Source organism: Nelusetta ayraudi, unplaced genomic scaffold (assembly GCF_046127955.1).
Source record: "Nelusetta ayraudi isolate G7.1 ecotype Tasmania unplaced genomic scaffold, CSIRO-AGI_Nayr_v1 ptg000002l, whole genome shotgun sequence".
Lineage (NCBI taxonomy): Eukaryota > Metazoa > Chordata > Actinopteri > Tetraodontiformes > Monacanthidae > Nelusetta > Nelusetta ayraudi.
Window position 1 is genome coordinate 11,734,542 of NW_027466052.1, and position 20,001 is coordinate 11,754,542.

Sequence of the window (20,001 nt, forward strand, 5' to 3'; positions counted from 1 at the left end):
GAGATGAGTGTAAATAAAGGGCCTCAAGAGAGGGATTTTACGCCACGCCACATCGGGGCATTGTGTGCCATTGAGGAGGGGGCTGAAATCAACTGGTTAAATGAAATGAGCAGCTCGGAGCGGCGTCCTCCGACTAAACACACATGCGGGTATGTGGAAAGACTTTGGCAAGCACGGATAATAGTGTTAAAGTTTAAGGTTAAAGGCCCCTCAATCAAGTTGAAAGGGCGTAAAGAGCACTTCATGGACACGCCGTCGCATCCATACACAGCGGCCGCCAACACTGATCGCCGCACCTATTAAAGAGACGGTCGCGTCACAGTCCGTAGCGCAGGCAGGAGCGCACAATAACACCATATGTGTTGACATGATAGACTTTAAGATGCCTCATGGTGATTATTTCGTCGCGGTGTCTCTGTTTTGTAGCTGGAGATAAAGCTGAAGTACATTTTGTCAATATTATTTCAGCACACGCCGTTTGTTTGAATAAAGTCTTTGTTTTGGGGCAAAACAGGAGACCCAAAACATTCAGACGGAGCGGTGTCAATTCAGAGATGTTAATGAAGCGCGCGCGCGCGCACACACACACACACACACACACACACACACACACACACACACACACACACACACACACACACACACACACACACACTTTATCTGTAAAAAAAGAAAAAAAAAAAAAAAAAAAGAAAGAAAATAGCTCCATTCGGGAACACATTTTGTGTCCGTAACCACATCGCGCAGGAGCGCGCGCCGCTGAACTTATTAAATTTCTTCTGTCTTCGGTTACCAAGCAGGAGATGAGCTCACGGTGACATGCTGCCAACAAGTGCCAATTCATTCTCCGCATTTTTCTGCGGATAAACACAGTCCCATATGCAAATGAAGACGGTGGAACCCCAACGTGTGCACTCGGTGCGAAGTGCCAAAGTCTGCGCACGCAAACCTTGCCTGACTTAATGCTGTTCAATGGTATTGGATATTGGAATTTGTGGTCTACGTGCTTTTGATTGGTGTATGGACGAAAAAGACTTTAGCAATTTATAGCAGTTCTTCTTATCCTCTCTCTCTCTCTCTCTCTCTCTCTCTCTCTCTCTCTCTCCCTCTCTGTCTCTCTCCCTCTCTCTCTCTGCTCTGGTGCTGCATTATTGTGAGAGAGCAGGTGCTGCCGGCCCAATTACCATACAGCTGAAAGCACAAAAACTTTACTCCCTCGATGCCCCCTCCTCCTCCCACTTCTCGTCCTCCCCCTCCTGTTGCCCATCTAAAGTCTCTTAATGACAGCCACGCGAGTGACACACCACCGGGTCTTCTTCTTCTCCTTTTTTTTTTTTACTGCCTTAGTCCAGAGAGCGAGCAAGGGAAACGCATGGGGCGTGCGCAGATAAAGGTTTAGGTGTGCTGGCCTGCAGCCAAGCTTGTGCCAAACTCTGGTGCGTTGTTGCGCACAGGCTTCAGTTATTTCCCCCCATTATTTTTGATAACATGAACACTGTTGTCATCCGAAAGAAAGTCGTATTTTAGGATGAATTCAATATTTATTTATAGTATAGATCAATGTATTGGTTGGTCGTGCGTATTTTGCGCAAACATTATCCCAAACACCCATTAGCTTGTATTAGTAAGGTAAAATACTTCGGCCATAATGGTGGCAGTGAATTTAAAATTAAATTCTAACCCCCCCCCCAAAAAAAAAACAAAACAAAACAAAAAAAAAACTGATTTTAATTTAAGCTTTGCCTTGTTCGTAGCGACAAATTGGTGTGCACATCGCACTGAATAAATACAGTATTGTGAGAGGGAGCAGAAAGAGGTCGACTTGTTTCGGGGGGTGTGAACATGTAAAATCCACGGCAGGGGTAACACCATAGGAATGCGGGGAAGCAGATGGTCGTTGCGGCGCAGTTGGGACGGCTGGCTGGCTGGCTGGCTGGCTGGCAGGCTGTACGGTCAGCCGACAGCCAGCCTGAACATAACCCCAAGTAGCCGGTGACGGCCAGGTTGCGCCGTCGCTTATGAACCCCCCTCGCAACCCCCCCTCCTTCCTCATGATGCTGCGATGTGACGGACTTCGTGTTGAGGCTAAAATATTTGTCGGAATGTAAATGGCCCCGTGCGTTGAGTCGTGCACGCAGGAGGGAGGCATCAGGGGGAGGCAGGGACTTGTTGCACATTTAACAGCTTACTATACTAGCCATTTGGCCTGTCCCTTTGAGAGGAAGATAGGACGGGGTGGGGTGGGGGCGGGGGTGGAGGGTGGAGGGGGGGTTGCAAAAGTTGTGTGCGCCCCCCTCCCTCTCCCATCCCCCGTTCCTCCTTCTTTGTGATGGCATCGGGGCGGACTTGCGGTGGCGCAGGGAGGGGAAGGAGAGGAGCAGAGGGGCTCATTTGCATCTTATTACCCCTTGGTTGCTGGCTCGGTATAAAACCCTGTGCGGGGCCACAGACCCATCAGACTCACGCACTGTAACACTGAACGAGACACAGAGGCGCGGACACGCAGGATCAGCATATCATTATCATTTAAGTTGGGGGAACAAACAGGGGCCACCTAAAAGCTGCCTCTGTCTGTTGCGACGATTGATCTGGAACTATTATTATATTTCCACCGGGAACTTCATGAACTTCTGCTGAGGATTACTTCAAACTTGAAAACTTTTCCTGCCTCTTTTTTATGGGGAAATAATAAGGAGGCAGAAGACAGACGCACCAAAAAGGAAAAGCTCCTCCTTGTATTTCTACGCGTAAAGTATTCACCTTCGCTGTGGCTTAACGGAAAACTTTTCTGGGGAAAAAAAAACAACCTCCCCATGTTTGTTTGAGCCGGACCGACACGGACCCGTGGAGCTTTCACTGCTTGTTGAAGGGCTGTCAACACAATGGGACGCATGTGTCTGTTCCTGGTTGTCTCCTCTCTACTCACCTGCCAGGTAAATGTAACCGCTGTTCACCTGACCGTATATTTACAAGGTGTCATTTTGGCCTCTCTCTGTAGGTAGTTTGTTCACATACACTTCCAGTCCTCACACGCCGGTCTGATCACACGTGCCTTGCAGGTTTTATGTTCTGGGGTGTTCGAGCTGAAGCTGCAGGAGTTCCTCAACAAGAAAGGGGCATCGGGGAACGGCAACTGCTGTCCCGGTGGTGGCGCTGCGCATCCGCAGGGCCACCACCAGCAGTGCGAGTGCAAGACTTTCTTTCGGGTTTGTCTCAAGCACTACCAGGCCAACGTCTCCCCGGAGCCTCCCTGCACCTACGGGGGCGCAGTGACTCCGGTCCTCGGCTCCAACTCCTTCCAGGTCCCGGAGACCAACGCGGACAGCTTCACCAACCCGATCCGCTTCTCTTTCGGCTTCACGTGGCCGGTGAGTCACAGCTGTCCTTCCCTAAGCATGTTTTTATTCAATTATAATGAGTTTATTTTGTGTTTTCTGTCCCCACCACCCCCCACACTCTCGGCTGTAATATTTATCATCAACTCTCTGCCATGACCGATGTCACGTGTCTAAAGGGGAGAAAATTCATTGGCCAACTGTTAAGTTATCAGTCCTCATCCATCCACTGGGACGTTTTGGCTTTGAAGAGTGCAAAACGCAACAGATGCTCCCAAACTCAACACTTGTAAAGGTCTTTGTCAGCACTGTGTGAGAGGGTCTATTGTAGTATTCCAGTGCTCTTTGGTAGGATTAAACGGGGAGGGGAGGAGGAGGTGGAGGAGGAGAGGGAGGGCGCGCGCGTGCGTCCGCGCTCGCTCGCGCGCGTGTAGACGGGACTGTTTTTTTTTTTGCCCTCACCAAACGCTACTACGTCTCCGCAGAGCAGCCGTGGTGGGAAATTTAACATCCTCTGAGCTGGCACATCATTGGCAGCGCAGCGTGAAATTCCGCCTCGTTCGTTTTTTACGGCGGTGTCAAGAGTGTGATAGTAGCGGGGGTGTGAAAGAGGGGGGAGGGAGCAGGTAGTGGGCCTTATTAGGGCCCCCTAATCAACACGGGAATTAGGCTGTGAAGTTTATTGGGAGGCCTCGCCGTGGCCCCGTGTTGTCCAGCGGAGGGGAGGAGGAGGTGGGAGGGAGGAGGCCTGCAGGCCAAGCAGCTGTTGACTCTCCCTCTTCTTGTCTTCTCCTCAGGGGACGTTTTCACTGATCATAGAGGCTCTGCACACTGACTCCCTGGACGACCTGACAACAGGTGGGTGGCAGCCACACAGTTGAACAGTGTAACTCAAAGACTGAGGAGCCGGTTGAGAGTGGCTTTGTTTTGTTGTGTTTTTTTTGTTGTCCCCCCCACCCCACAGTAGCTGATCTTCACTTGGAGTTACGCCCAAGATAAAGTTAGATAAAGTGTTTCGGACTATTAAGTCAAGACCCAAGGGACATCCCTTAATGCAAACAATACCTTTACCTGAAATGCAGTTTCATTAAATGTCTAAATTTTAAAATATATATTATCAGTGTTGCCTCCAAATAGACTGAGAACATCCAACATATGTAAACAAATGAGTTTTTGTGAACTCGTCGCACTGCAGCTGTGTGTTTGTTTACCACCTCATAAAGAAAAGGCCCCCCAGGGTTCTCTGTGGGTGTCTGCCGAGGTTTGCCACTGCACTCGGGATATTTGTTGCCATTATCTTTATGTCCTGCTTTTATCTCTAACACTAATGCTCGCTAACTGACCCCAGCACGAGCGCCTGCTTGTCTTTGTTGGTCGCGGTGGGACAGATAATGGAACGGCTGGCCGACACCAGGTGTAACCTGTGTGCTCTCTCTATAGGAGTAGGGCACAGTTCACATTGTAGAAGTTGTTTTCTAAAAATCTGGATCGTCCACTAGTTGAACCATAAGACATGCATGGGGCCACAAACACGTTCTTTAAGATGAATTTAACTTGGAAGTGACTTGCTTTCTCTAGAAGATCAAACACCACCATTTGTGTTAGGAAAAGTGCAGAGTATTTTCTCAAACAGCAGGTTGTCACCCACAGCATTTAGCAGTTTACACCACCAATAACGCAGCTGAATTAATTTTTGCAGACAACCCAGATCGTCTGATCAGCAGGATCACCACGCAGCGTCACCTTGCTGTTGGAGATGAGTGGTCCAAAGACATGCAGACATCTGGCAGAACTGAACTGCGTTACTCCTACCGCTTCCTGTGTGATGAGCACTACTATGGAGAAGGTTGCTCTGTCTTCTGTCGGCCCCGGGATGATGCTTTTGGACACTTCACCTGTGGCGAGCGAGGGGAGATCATATGCAACTCCGGCTGGAAGGGGCAATATTGTACTGAATGTAAGTGGGTTTTTCCTTACTATTGCCACTTTTCTTGCTGAAGCTGTATGGCGCAACATGAAGACAGGCCATTGTTGGGGCATGAAAAGGTTACTAACGTCCAAGTTAATATTTAAATTCAGCGACAGCTGCTTGTGGGAAAGGAGTTTGCAGAACAAGCTTTATAATCCCACCTTCACAGGTGGTGATGTTTACACGACTCTTACGTTTCGCCACCTAATAGTAAAGTATATATAATGTGTTGTTTACTGAACTACAAATGGCATAGAAGGGGGCTTGTGTTCAGCTTAAGATATGTAACTGTCAAGTGAAAACGGTTGACCCATAAACTAACACCACGAGGGAAGGAGTTTCCCAAAAAGTTTATTCATTCCACCTCATAGTTCATCTCTGCTCTGTCTTAATTGTGAAGGGACTGTTTCCACCTCCTAATGCGGGGCCCGTGTGCAACAGGCGTCAGTTAGTTATCCCATAGCACCAGAGGCCTCCATTCTAATGAGCCGCAGTGGCTCCTCAGTAATTCACACGCCGCGTGCCTTCCATTAGACCACTGGGGCCTCCTTGCCCCAAACCTCCTCCCCGATTGGCCAAGTGGGGGTCCTGTATTGTTGCGACTCGGGCTGATGATTGGCCAAGCGGCGCTGTGTATTGTTGTGGAGGGGGCAGCTGCTCGGTGAGAGGAGACAATGGAGCAGCTGTCTGGTGGTTAGCTCCACACAGACCAGCTGGCCCTGGGGGGGAGGGAGAGAGGTGGAGGGGAGTGGGAGAGGTGGGAGGAGGGAGAGGAGAAACAACACAGACGAGGAGAGGAATAAGAGCAGAGGTGAGGAAGATGGGTATAGGTTAATGGAAAAGGAACAGAAAGAGTAGCGTCAGATGTAGAGGGGGGCGGAGGGGAGTAGAAGGTCCGAGGGTGAGAAAAAGAACTTCTGACCCAGAGTCAAGGGGAGAAAACGGGGGCTTTGTGTGGAACGTTTTTGTGTTAGAGAGCAGGCATGTTATAAAAGTGGGTTTGTTGGCTGATTTCCTTTCCCAGTTTTTTGACCAAAGTTGCCTTTGCTCCCTGTGCGCTACCCATGGTTAAGGCTAAACTCTGTAGCAATTACTTCATGCCTAGCGATCACTACTAAAACACCCCTCATTTTATTTTCCTCTGTGGCGGGTAGGGAAGGCCCATACAGTCTCAGAGAGAAAGATATATAGTAATTTATACCGCAGAGAGACGAGAGAAAAGAAACAATAATAATGGTGAAAATTATGAAATTATTGAATGTAAATAACTAAAATGTTCTGAACAAAAGACTAATCCAAAAATTAACACAAATTTCTTCCTCTTATCATTCTTCTTCTTATTTTTATTTTTTTTTATCAATATTTTATTGTTATCAAAGTGTTCCCAATGATTCACCTGTCACTTTTCCCCCCTCAATGTAGCAATCTGTTTACCTGGCTGTGATGAAGAACATGGCTTCTGTGAAAAACCTGGAGAGTGCAAGTAAGTTAGATGAATAATGAATAATTGAATAACAATAAAGATCAATGTTTCTGGAATGAACTCCATCTAATATATATTGTGTGTTTTCAGGTGTCGTGTGGGTTTCAGCGGCCGTTACTGTGACGACTGCATCCGTTACCCAGGATGCCTTCATGGCACCTGCCAGCAGCCCTGGCAGTGTAACTGCCAGGAGGGATGGGGTGGACTCTTCTGCAACCAGGGTGAGTTTACTCAAAGCATTACTTCATTTTCTGGTCAATTAGTCTCCTTTCTATTTCACATTTGAAATAAGTTGTTAACCAAGTTATTAGAAGAAATTTTGCTAAGTGTTATTTTTTATGTTCTAGATCTAAACTACTGTACGCACCACAAGCCCTGTCAGAATGGCGCCACCTGTACCAACACTGGCCAGGGGAGCTATACTTGTTCTTGTCTGCCCGGATACACTGGTGCAAGCTGTGAGATCCAAGTCAATGAGTGCTCTGGAAACCCATGTCGCAATGGAGGCAGCTGCACTGTAAGTATCATCCATGCCATGTGACAGATTCAAACAATTACATTTAAGGTGAAAGACTTTTGTCATAACTTTTTTCAACATTGTTTTCAATATAGGACATTGACAACGGCTATAAATGCACCTGCCCAGCTGGCTTTTATGGCAACAACTGCGAGTTAAGTGCCAACACCTGTGCAGATGGACCTTGCTTCAATGGTGGGCGTTGTGCCGACAACCCTGAAGGTGGTTACTTCTGCCAATGCCCAATGGGATACGCTGGCTTTAATTGCGAGAAGAAAATAGACCACTGCTCCTCCAACCCCTGCCTAAATGGTGCGTTTTCCTCTGGTCTTGTAAGATCCCTCACTACACTTACATGGGATTAAAATCCTCTGAAGACTAATCCTCTGCATTTTGTCTAAATTGCTCATCCTCTGCAGGTGCTGAATGTGTGGATCTGGTGAACTCCTACCTCTGCCAGTGTCCTGAGGGCTTTTCAGGTCTCAACTGTGAAGACAGCATTGGTATCTCTGGCTACTGTCTTTCCTTCCCCTGTCAGAATGGTGGGACATGCCAGGAGGGAGTAAATGGCTACACCTGTAACTGCCCCCCAGGTATTGCCGCACTCCATAGATATGTTGCAACGGCTGTTTCCTCTTCCGTCCTCTGTCAAAGACTCAACGTTTTTCTTCCTTCTGCAGGGTATACCGGTGAAAACTGTAGCTCTCCCATCTCCCGCTGCCATCACAACCCATGTCACAATGGAGCCACCTGCCATGAGCGCGGAGGTCGCTATGTGTGCGCCTGTGTTCCGGGCTACGGTGGTCACAACTGCCAGTTCCTCTTGCCAGAGGTGCCCCAGGGTCAGCCGGTGGTGGATGGACCCGATCGCCGATATTCCTCCCCAGAAAGTGAAAATGTTGAAGAGGAGGGGGATGACGACAGCAGATTTCCGTGGACAGCTGTGTGTGCCGGTGTCTTCCTTGTTCTTGTGATCCTGATTGGCAGCTCTATTCTTGTGGTCTACATTCGGGTCAAGCTGCAGGAGCGACCAAGTCACCACAGTGACAGCGTTCACAGTGACAGCCATGAGACCATGAACAACCTTACAACCACCAACAATTGTCTCCGCAACGACAAGGAACTGGTTTCTGTGATGACAACATCAATTAAAAACACCAACAAGAAGGTGGATTATCACTCAGACCTTGGCGGATCACTGGGAGGCCTGAGTGGAATCAGCGGCTTTAATGGGTCGGAGAAAAATGGCTTCAAGACTCATTACGCAAGTGTGGAGTACAACCTGGTCCATGAGCTTCGGCCTGAAGAACTGTCACTGTGTAAAGAAGAAGAGAACGATGAGCCACAGATTAAATGCGAAATACAGGATGAGTTTGACTCAGAGGGGCCATACAGAAAGAGACAAAACAGGTTAGTTGTCAGGTTGACTGCATTGGCCTCCTTTGATTTACTCATGTTGTCATCACTTTGTCAAGTGCCATATATCTTCCCTGGGGGACATTGTGGCTAAATCTCTTTTTACTTTTTCTTGCTCCACAGTGATGCATCAGAAAAGTATGAAGTAGAAGAAGCTCCATGTTGCAGTGAAGCAAAGTACCTGTCGTCCTACGATTTGAACTGTCAAGCAGCAAGTGATCTGAAGTTCCAGTCAACCAGCGACATCAAATATCAGCCTGGCAGTGACGAAAAATGCCAGTCAACCAGCGATGTTGAATGCAGTAATACAACTGATAGCCAGTACCAGGGTACCTCTGACACCATATACCAGTCAGTCTACGTCATGTCGGACCAAAAAGATGAATGTATCATTGCGACGGAGGTAAGAGCGCACACATGCACAACACACAAGCACCTGCTTCTTCTTTAAACCCGCTGGAATCCGTCTTAACCCTGACTTCTCTGTGTTACAGGTGTGATAGCAGTCTGGTACAGATGTGACCAACCTCTTATGGTGTATGGTGGACTACACTCAGACTTGAGCAGTAGCGCTCATATTGTCAATAGGAGGTTCTACTCCTGATGTTTGCTGCTTTTCCCCGGGATGTGCTGGAGCACTTTGAGTCAAGGTGCCTCCGAGCCTGAGCAGAGTCAGTGCAGACTTGCAAAGATGCAGTGCCACCAGAGCACTAGGAGAAAATACTGGACATTTTTATTTTTTTCGATCTTCAGTGGCTACAAGTCTCACGCTGACTCAGTCCTATGGATGAAGGACAAGTAGACGGTGCTAGCACTGGTACAAACTCTGTACAGAAACAGTACTGGGTGAGCACTCGGCCAGCAACAGTTCCTTGCTGCTTGTACCAGGACATTTCCCTTCTGATTAAATGGAACCTTGACTTGGATGCTGACTGATGATATTGTAGTACCATAGAGTACTGTTTGAATCAACTGAGTAGTACTGTTGGAGTACTTAGAACGTTTGAAGTACTGTTGTAGTACTGTTAATGTGCTGTTTTATGATGCAGTGTAAAGCTGTCGTAATTATTGGACAGTTCACGGTCTGTGCAATGCTGCAGAGAGTAAAGGATAAAGCGACTTCGCTGGTGCTGCTGCTGTTCTTGTATTTATTGTCAAAAATAGTCAATGACGGCCGTTAGGATTCTCTGACCAAACACAGCAAGTTGAACAGCAGCTGGATGCCTTTAGCTCTGCAGCACTGACAGAAACAGTCCTGGCTGAGCTGGTTCTCAGCAGTTGATAGAGAACTGACAAACTCCAGTAGTGACTGCAGATTGATCCAATATGGATACTGTTGGGCCATACTGGTCCCCTGACCCCTGAAAGTTGTGACAAAGCAATGTTTATGGGCAGGAAAATGTAGGAAACACCACAATCAACAGAAGAAAACCAACAAAGGAAGAGATGATAACATGATGTGGAGGAAACGTGAGCGTAATTATCCAGTTGTATCATTTTTTTAAATAGATTAGATGTTTGAAAATATTATTATTCACTATTGCAGCAGTTACTTAATCCACAAAAAAGTTACCTAAAAATTGTCATAAACTCTTGATGATGCTGTTCATGAATAACTAGTCTTAACTGCCAAGACCTCATTGCACTATAGAGGAGTGTGTGCACATTTGTGTGTATGATTGTGTTTGTACAGAAGAGGTGATACTGACATGAGGTGTCAAATGTATGCACTGCCCAAACCCAGTCTTCCAATATGAGTCAATTGAAGGACACCATCACCTGGCCTGCGAGTGGCCTGGATCATTTCTAATTTTATTTGCTATCTAAAGAAAGATGTATTCTTTTTAATTTAATTATGTAATTATTTTTTGCTCCATTAAGTTGTGATTCTTTTGTTAAACCTGTTTTAATTTAAGTTGGATTGTTTTTATTTGTCAGATAATGTATGTATGTAATTATGTATGTATGTATGCATGTATGTGGTTAGGCACTTGAGACCCCTTTGACTGTGTTTGTATTTAAGAAAAAAAAAGTTGTATGTACAGAGCCTGTCATTTTTTTATTGCTGGAAAACAGCGCAATATTTTTCCAAAATAAAACATCAATGAAATATACTGCAACCAGCCTTGTGTTGAATTTGTCTGTATAAGAAACTGAACAGTAATGTCCTGCTCCGTGTTTGCACAGTTACAGTGTTCTTACCTTAGAATAAGATGAGGCATCTTGTGTATCTATTATGCCAGGTCAAGTCATGACCAAGCTATGAGATACGGTCAGCAGTAGGTTCATAGTCATTTGGAGAAGCAAAACATGACCCTACTTTGGTGCACAGCCACTCCAACATTTAAATTTTCACTCCAATTTAGTCGAGCTGAGCAACAGTTGTTGCTAAGAGATAGTGTGGTGGTATTTGGATGTGTGTGTGTGCGTGTGTGTGTGTGTGTGTGTGTTAGTCTGACACAGCAGAAGACTGTCTCCTTGTGGAACCACTAAATGAGACAAAGACACACCCCATAATCATATACCGCTTAGCTCGCCTGCTTTGAGGCCAGAACCATCTCTTTGTGTATGAGTATGTGAGTGAATGAAAGAGGGAGACAGAGAGCGGGGTTTTTATCTTTATTAACGTCGGTTTCCCCCTTCGTGTGTGAATTTCTACGAGGCTCTGTATATTGTATCAGTGTGTGTGTGATCTTGTTTTAAGCGGTGGGGTATTTATAACTGGAGAAACCACCAGTCTGGATTTAATCCTGGCTGCCCCTGCCCGACTACTCCGGGTGTGTGTGTGTGTGTGTGTGTGTGTGTGTGTGTGTGTGTGTGTGTGTGTGTGTGTGTGTGTCGGTTTCTGTGTGTGTGTGTGTGTGTTACACATATACACACACATGCATGTAGACGAACCTTGAGTGGCCTGTCGGGGAGAGCTTAACTTGTTGAGAAAGGGGAACATGAGCACCTGAAACATTTTTTATCCAACACTTTTCTTTTATTTATAGCTCTGTGTCGTGTTGGCTGTGTGTCACATAATGTTGTCATGTAAGCCTCCTCCATATAGCTCATTTGATGTCGCAAAGCACCAAAGCAAATGCAGGAGCCTGCCAACCACAGCTTGTGGACCTGTGCACAGTTGCCCTGTCTAAAAACTGCAACTGTGACTGCTCAAAAAGCATTTGCTTGTATTACACATGCAGCAGGCAGTTGTTAGCACATACCATGCTAAGCTTTTTAACTTAACTTTTTTCAGTGCCACAATGGCTTTTCGCTGAGTTGGAAAATCACAGGAGACAGGCTTAAAGCTGGTCCTTTGTTGGCGCTAGGCTGTCCTCCGGCCCCGAACAGTCGCACACACTCACATCCTCCCTCGCTGCATCTCTCTGGTGTCAATAGTCAGACAAAGCCCTGGTCACTGGCTGCCATATGCTGCACATAAGAGCAGCACTCTTTGAACTTCTCTCAGGGGGAGCTCCAAACTTCTTCATGGTCAAAGATTTGTTTTTTTTTGTGTTTAATCAGTCACATATTCGCGTGAATATGTCTGTTCACCACCACGCTTATCAGTAGGGACAGGTTCCACGTTCTTTGGAGCGATGAGGATGTTTAGGTTCCATCTGACACTGCATGCTTCTTTTTTTTTGGTCTACGTAATTACTTGATAACACATTCAAGAGATTGTGCGAACCCCCCCCCCAAAAAAAAAGCAAGCAAAATCAAATTATTAAGTGTTGTGAACATAACTTAATAAGAAACAAAAGTATAAATGCGAGTGGGAAGCTATATTGTCACGTTGGTCCCCCTTCTTTCTCCGCTCGCTCACACTCGCATACACGTTTTATTGTGACAGGCAGTAGGCAGGACCGTGGCTAATCCAGAGAACAGGCTGTTTAAGTGTGTTTCTGCCATAATCTGATTAATCTGCCCTTTCATATGCTGCTCTCGCATGCGTGCTTGGGTGTATTTTTGTGTGTCACTGCGCTGATGAGCGTACCATTTGTGTGTCCATACTCATTTGTGCGGGCATGTGTGCGAGCGAGAAAAATGAGGAGAGATCGCTGGGAAGAGGGTGACAAAGTGGGAAGAAAAGAGCTCACACTTGGCCACTGACCCTTCTTTTGTCCGCACACTGGTCACCTGTCACACACGCGCGCACGCACACACACACACACACACACACACACACACACACACACACACACACCCACACACAGAAAGAGAGGGGGGTAGAGACTCCTTCCAGCCGGCTGCATCACCCATGCTGCTCTTTGGGTTACATGTTGGGTTTATTATGTGTTTTCCCTGCACCATAAACTGAGACATTTAAAGTGGTTTAAAGGTTGGAAAACCTTGACGTGGACTCGAAATAGGGACGTAACCCCTTGAGTGTGGGAATTAACTTTGCTTTTTGTATTGGAATCGGATTGAACAGTTTTTCACATGCGCAATGTTGCATCATCTTTGATGATAACAACAGCTAAAAGTGTCTAAAAGCTTTTAATGAAGATGTCCTGATGGTCACTGTTCATGTTGTGGTTCTTGATTGAGGATCTTCTTGGTTCTCCTCTAGGTTTTCACCCTGCCTTGTTTTTACCACAATCAGCCCAGTTATTGGTGATGCTTTGTCAGCTTATGACATGACAACTGTAGCCATTTGTGTTTATATTAAAGGACGATGCCAACACTTGTGCTTCGATTTATGTGTGGAACGTCCCAGACTTCGCCACTCTGTAAGCCTCTTTACTTCTCTGGACTTTTTTGGCCAACTATAGCTCAGGAGGTAGAGCAGGTTGTCCAATCACCAAAAGGTTGGTGGTCCAAATCTAGGTTGTTGTGTCCTTGGGCACTGGACACTTAACACACATTGCCTCGTATGACTGCCAGTGAATGTTGGTCAGAGGGGCCGTTTGGTGCAGACTGGCAGCCACGCTTAACATCACCAGTGGGAATGTGGTGTGAATGAAAAATGGGTTTCAATTTAAAGCGCTTTGGGTACCTAGAAAAGCTCTAAAGAAATCAAATCTGTTATTTTACTCATCCTTTTGCAACACATTTCATTTGTGAAAGAAGGAAATATAACTTAATGATTTTTAAAGTCTCAATAAAGAACCAAACAAGACATTTTTTAATATTTTCAATTTACCAGGGAGACCAAAGAAAACAATGATTATCGAAATTTAATAGAGATCTCTATACAGTATGAAGAAAACAAGTCCACAATTAGACTTTAATGCTGGATGACCTTCTCTCTGTGTAAGTTGATGTGAGTGACTGAAAATTACAAAACAAAGTGAGTTCTACTTTTTGTTCTGTAAGGGTGTATTGTTTAATGAGCAGTTAATTTACCTCATCACATCTGTTTTTTGTCTTGTTTTTCTTTGCCATTTGTTCTGAGTTTACAAAACGAATAAACTTTGCCACTGATTATTAGACATGTACTTGTGGGAGGCAAACCAAGATCAAACCTTTGCCTCTCTATTTTTGCAGTTCTTCATCACAAGTGACAGCATCATAACAGTGACTCCGTGACTTTACACCTCTTTCCACTCTGCACTTTATTAACATTTCAATTTGTCACCGGTGCAAATCCCCTCACATGGGAGAACACTGACTAGCGATTTTTGGGGCTAAATCTTGTGGGAAAACAGAGATTTCTTCCTCAGCCTTCCTCCATTGTTGAGTTTGAACAAACGAAATGACCACAGCAGCCCGAGTCACACAATGACGGACAGCTTATTCAGCTACTTCATCTGTCGCACGTCCCCAGGGACTGGGCTCTGATCTTTTCCCAGAGCTCCATTTCTCTCTTTGGCTTGGTCTTTCGCCTCTTCTTCCTCATCTCTCTGTTTCTCGCAATCCTTCGTCTCTGTTCTGTTCATATCCGGAAACCAGCTTTATCGAATTGCCCTTTTTTGTATGCTGTTAACAGTTTGGGGCGCTTCAGTGCGAGTCAGACCCAGTGCAACCGAGCTCATTTCTCCCATCCTCTTGAATAGGTGTTGGCACATTGTTTTTGTTTGTATTTTGTTTATTGTCGCCTCTCCCTGGGGGTTGAAGACATTGTGTGGACAGAGTCATTCCTTCAGATACACCAGCTTCACCAGCGCCTTCTGGTCATCACTGGTGCATCGTGGGAACAGCTTGGTGGGGACAATGATTGGCTAGAACAATAAAGCTAGGGGGGCTGCACAAAGGACACGCCCACTGCATGATGGGAAAGTGCAACGGAGGAAGCAGATGTTGCCACAGAGGACCAAGAGGAGGGGAGAGAGAGGGAGAGACGGCAGATGTCTCTCTACCTCTATCTTCCTGTCGCTCGGCGGAGATGCTTTGTCTTCGGCTCTTTGAAGCAGGTAAGAGGAGACAACAGCCATACCTGCTCTTAAACAAGTGGAGTGTCTGGACACAGCAGGACGGCCAGACCTTTGTCCTTCTGCATTATGGGCAAGTGCTTCTGCGGTGATGGTGATCTCTGCCTCTCAGGTTCCTCAAAGTCTCAAAAATTGACCCCCATTTAGTTTTTTAGTTTTTAATAAACAGAATAATTCAGTCACAGAGTCAACTGACATATTGTTTGAAAAGAATAAGAAATATATTTTGTTGACTGGGCAGTAGAGATAATAATCTTTAGTATTATACAACATCAACTCAAGGATCAATCAAGTCAGCTTAAGAATAACAACAAAAACACAAATTTTAAGTGTGTACTGACCTTACCACTAATGCAGCAGCCTAACGAGCATTTTTTGGGAAAGTAATTTACTTTTTAGGCCTTTTGTCCCATTGTTTTGCAGGCCATGGGACCTGCAAACAGCGTCTTTGCTTCTTTTGGTGCAATACATCCACTTTCCTTGGCAAAGTGGTTCCAATTGATTCAAACCTTCCAATCACACGATTGTCTTGACTTCATGTTATTTGCCATATCTAAATTATTGTAATCATTTGACTAAATTAGGAGTCAGAAAAACAGAGGAAAAAATGGTTTATCACCACCAACCTCATCAAGGCTTTTCCTTTACACTTCAATTTACCCAAAACAGTCATGGGAATAAGTTCCCATCTTCAATGAGGCCATTCATGCAGCCTAGACAAATTAGATAACAAATTTGCACAATAGCACTTGCCGATTCAGCCCAAGAGGAAAGAAGAGAGAACAGCTGATGGGAACAAGTCTCCTTGTGTTCTGTGACGGTGCCACAAGGGAACAGTCATCACTTCAAGTATTTAAAAAAAAACCACTCAGACATCCCAAAAGGTTGCTTTGACGGAATAGAATCTGGGTTGCCAGGTCTGATCCGCTGAGACCAGAGGTGTGGTTGGGCTCTATTAAAATTTGCTCTGGGATATTTCCGTGATTGGACCGTGTGTGCACGTGTTTGTATGGTCTTTGTTTTCATCGGTACGGTGTGTATGTGTGGGAATGGACCCTGGTCTGACTTGTTGATTAATGGCCAGTGTGTGTATGTGTGAAAACGCTCCTGGTCCTGTTTCCATGCTAATGAGCTGCAGCAGATGGGAGAGAGGAGGATGGACCAACAAAGAACAAACACACCAGCAGTCGTCCAACTTAAAAGGCCAACAGACCCTCTTGTTAAGTGTGATGGGCTACACACCAATATTAGAAGATATTGTGATGGCTCTAATTGTTGGTTTGAGATTGAAAGTAGTGATGCTCAAGAGGGGGAAATGTCAATGGGAAATGAAGGCAAATAGGACACAATTACATATAAATGACAAATTGTTCAGAAGTTTTACAGAAGCAGTAGTCACTTTTTGGTTGTTTTACTGATCCACGTCTCATGAATCTTGGAAATCTATCTGCGACAAACATTGTAAAACGAATTCTGGTCACACTGCATCTCAATCTAAATTTGTTGCAGGTGCATTACGATGGAATGTAAGACCTCTTGCGGAAAGAATAATCCTAGATTTTCTGTGTTGTAATTTGAAAATGACAAAGTCACAGAATAAGTCATTAGTGACACGGGCAGAGACTGGACAACACTGCAAAAAAAGAGCTTTTATTCAATGCTTTGGGCTTGTTGAAAAATGAAAAGGCTGTAGACACATTACACAAAGACGTCATCACACAGTGTGCAGTGCAAAAGAGGAGGAGACAGGAAACAGAGAGAGGCTAAAAGGCATGACTGGCTACTGAAAAAAAAAGTGTTCAAGCATTATCAAAAGCAAAACAAAAACTAATGTGTGCACGTGCAGTGCATGAGAAAGACCTGGTGAATGAAGAGGCAAAAGAGGCCTGCGTGACAATAAATGTTAACAGGGCCCGCATTTCCAGACAGAACAATGTATCCTTGTTAAAGTGACACTGTCGCAGTTTCCATCTATTAAAAGTTGCTCAACTGTGGCAGAGGAACAACAAAGACAAGCCTGCGCTGAATATGGGGAGATGTCAAACAAAAGGTTTTAGACTTAATCCACGTGATTGCTTCTGATAGTTTTTTTGTCTCAATGCACTAAAAAATGTGTGTGTCTGTGTGTTTGTATTGAGTCATAATTGTGAATTGATTTTAATGTCAGAAATTGGGACAAAGAAGTGTGACAGGAGAAATTAAAAAGAAATAGAGATATAACAAATTGAAGAATGTATATTTTTATATTTGAATGTGTGTGTGTGTGTGTGTGTGTGTGTGTGTGTGTGTGTGTGTGTGTGTGTGTGTGTGTGCGTATGTGTTCTTTTTAGCGTTTGTTTCACTTCCAGCTCCAAGTGGGGGTCAAGCCTACTAAACAAATATAAACATTTCCCCTTGCAAGGCCAGATAATGCTTCTACTGATTAGACGTGTGTGTGTGTGTGTGTGTGTGTGTGTGTGTGTGTGTGTGTGTGTGTGTGTGTGTGTGTGTGTCTGTGTGTGTGTGTGTGTGTGTGTGTGTGTGTGTGTGTGTGTGTACGTGTTTCCTGACAAGAGCCTTTAATATTTTTAAATCTCTTGTATTACATTTGCTTACCCACTTTAGTGGCTTTCTATATCTTAATTTCTTCAAACTACACTCTGACTGTCAAATCCCTGGGTGCTGGAATGTCTTGTGACCCACTTCACTGTGTAGCGTCAGTTGATCCTGGCTAAATGATCCTGCGAGTTACAGTCAACTGAATGTCACCTGAAATTTCCTCCACCTCCAAACACAATATTGATTCCGTCTTATTATGAATGACCGACTTACTGTGCAAACACGCTGAACTTAAGGAGTGAGGAAGTCTGCCAACAAACACTACTACACCACACTGGGTCAAAGAAAGACAAAGCACAAACTGTTTTTTTTTTTTTTTTCACGCACACACAACTGATGTGGGTGCATGTGCGTGCGATAGGGGAGACTCCTAAGGAATGCTCTTCGTGCTGTTGTATTAGCTGCGGACAGGAAATGGATTCCCAGAGACAGGAAGTAACTTCGTGGAGAGAGGAAGTGTTTGCCAGCATCCGCCCTCTGTCTACTTGATGGGGAAGGAAGGCGGAGGGCAGCGAGAGGTGGAGGTAGGATAAAATAGAGTTGTTTAAGGAAGGAGCGACAGAAAGAGAATGAGAGGGTAGTGGGCCGTGTGTGTGTGTGTGTGTGTGTGTGTGTGTGTGCATGTAGGGGGTGCCACATGAATGGCTTGGCAAATAAAAACAAATCTGGTGATCTTCAGCTGCTTTCAAATGTATGGAATAACTCTTTTATTCTAGAGCCGCTGTTCACATCATTGCAGCAAAGTCTGCCCCAACTGTCATAGGGTGAAGGTGGGCTACAAGCTGGACCATCCACATTCACACCCTGGACTGTGCCGGAGTAGCAGACACAGGGAGAACTTGCAGACTCGGCTGAGAGTTAAATTGTAGTTTTTAAGATGGAAATAAAGGGGGGGAAATGCCTGTGTTTACACTTATGGTAGCGGAGGAGTCTTTGCTTTTTCATCTGTTCGGGTAACAATAGTGTGAAAGAGAAAAAAATACCTACTCAGGTCAACTTGTCTCACGCCCTCATAACCCCCCCGAGGAGTGACTGCACACCTACAGTCTCACTGGCAGTCCAGGGAAAGGAGACAAAAGTGCAACTCAGGTTTGCTGTTTTTACAGTAACAGCCAAATGACACCAGAAATTCTTGCACCACCGGAAACTGGGATGGAGACAGAAACATACTGTGTGTGTGTGTGTGTGTGTGTGTGTGTGTGTGTGTGTGTGTGTGTGTGTGTGTGTGTGTGTGTGTGGAGATGGCACTCGATGGACAGATGGTGCTTTGTGACTCCTCACACCTGCCAGCTGTTGCTCTGCTCTTCTTCTTCTTCTTCTTCTTCACCTTTTACTGTCTCCTCTCACCTTGGCAGCTCTTCCCTCGTTGGCTGTCTTTGCTCCTCTCTCCTTCACTCTTGGCTCTTTGGCCTCTTTTCCTTTGGACTGGAGGGGTTTTTTTTTTATCTAAGAGGAAATTAGAGGAGGGAGGAGTAGATTTCACCCTGGGGCAAGTGAGCCGTACAGAATTGGAACCTCTGATATGTTCTTCAACTGGATTATATGATATATGATCCAGTAATATGATGAAAAAATGCCTGATAAATGTGACTTCAATGATTTTGCCTGCATTCTAATGGAATGAAGGGGTTAAAAGGAAGTCTTAACAAAAGACACAAGGCTTAAAATGAAAAGTTAAAAAAAAAAATCTATCGAAGTGAAGATTGTTCCAGAATGTTTTTTTTATGTCCTCATTAAGCTGCTGTTTTCTGCACAGGGAAACAGATGCTTGTTTCTTTTCGATGGATGCATTTGCAGGTGGCGCTAAGCTGCTGCACTGCGGAGACACTGCATTTCCCCCTCCTATTTCGTTAAGCCTTTGCTGCAAACTATCTTTTCCACATTTTCTCTCTAATAACAACCAGTGCCATCATCAAAACAGCAGGAAGGCCAGTCAGCTGACATCGCATAAATCTGCTGGCTGTTGAGTTCAGCTCTCTAAAACTAATGACAGAGATAGACTTCCAGCCCAAGAAACGTTTTGCTTCATAGTTTTTTTGGTAGTGTGCAGACTGGCATTTTACGGAATCTTGATATGATTTGGTTAGGGTTGCCCTTCCTATCTTTGCCCTAAAAGTCACAGGTGGCAATGCCACACATTCAGGGAATAAATCAAATGTCTTATTGTATTCAAAGTCATTGTGCAGCACATTTGATTGCTCCCAGCTGGTGGAGGAGGATGGAGGATGTTTCTTTGCTCCTCATTCACGGGGTCACCGTGACCCACCACTGGATGACATGTCCGAAAAGGGTAGAAAGGGGCATTCTGTGTGTTGTTTCCCCTG

General features: G+C 45.3%; 1 protein-coding gene across 1 annotated transcript; it reads left to right on the plus strand.

Moving 5' to 3' along the window:
* The first annotated feature begins 2,449 nt into the window (after positions 1 to 2,449).
* Positions 2,450 to 10,834, plus strand: LOC142886964 (delta-like protein D). Its single transcript, XM_076024263.1, has 12 exons — positions 2,450 to 2,933; positions 3,060 to 3,368; positions 4,133 to 4,193; positions 5,035 to 5,292; positions 6,727 to 6,787; positions 6,878 to 7,008; positions 7,135 to 7,304; positions 7,400 to 7,616; positions 7,724 to 7,897; positions 7,985 to 8,714; positions 8,844 to 9,123; positions 9,215 to 10,834. The coding sequence occupies exons 1-12, from the start codon at positions 2,883 to 2,885 to the stop codon at positions 9,218 to 9,220; spliced, it is 2,448 nt and encodes an 815-aa protein (XP_075880378.1). The 5' UTR covers positions 2,450 to 2,882; the 3' UTR covers positions 9,221 to 10,834.
* Positions 10,835 to 20,001: the final 9,167 nt, after the last annotated feature.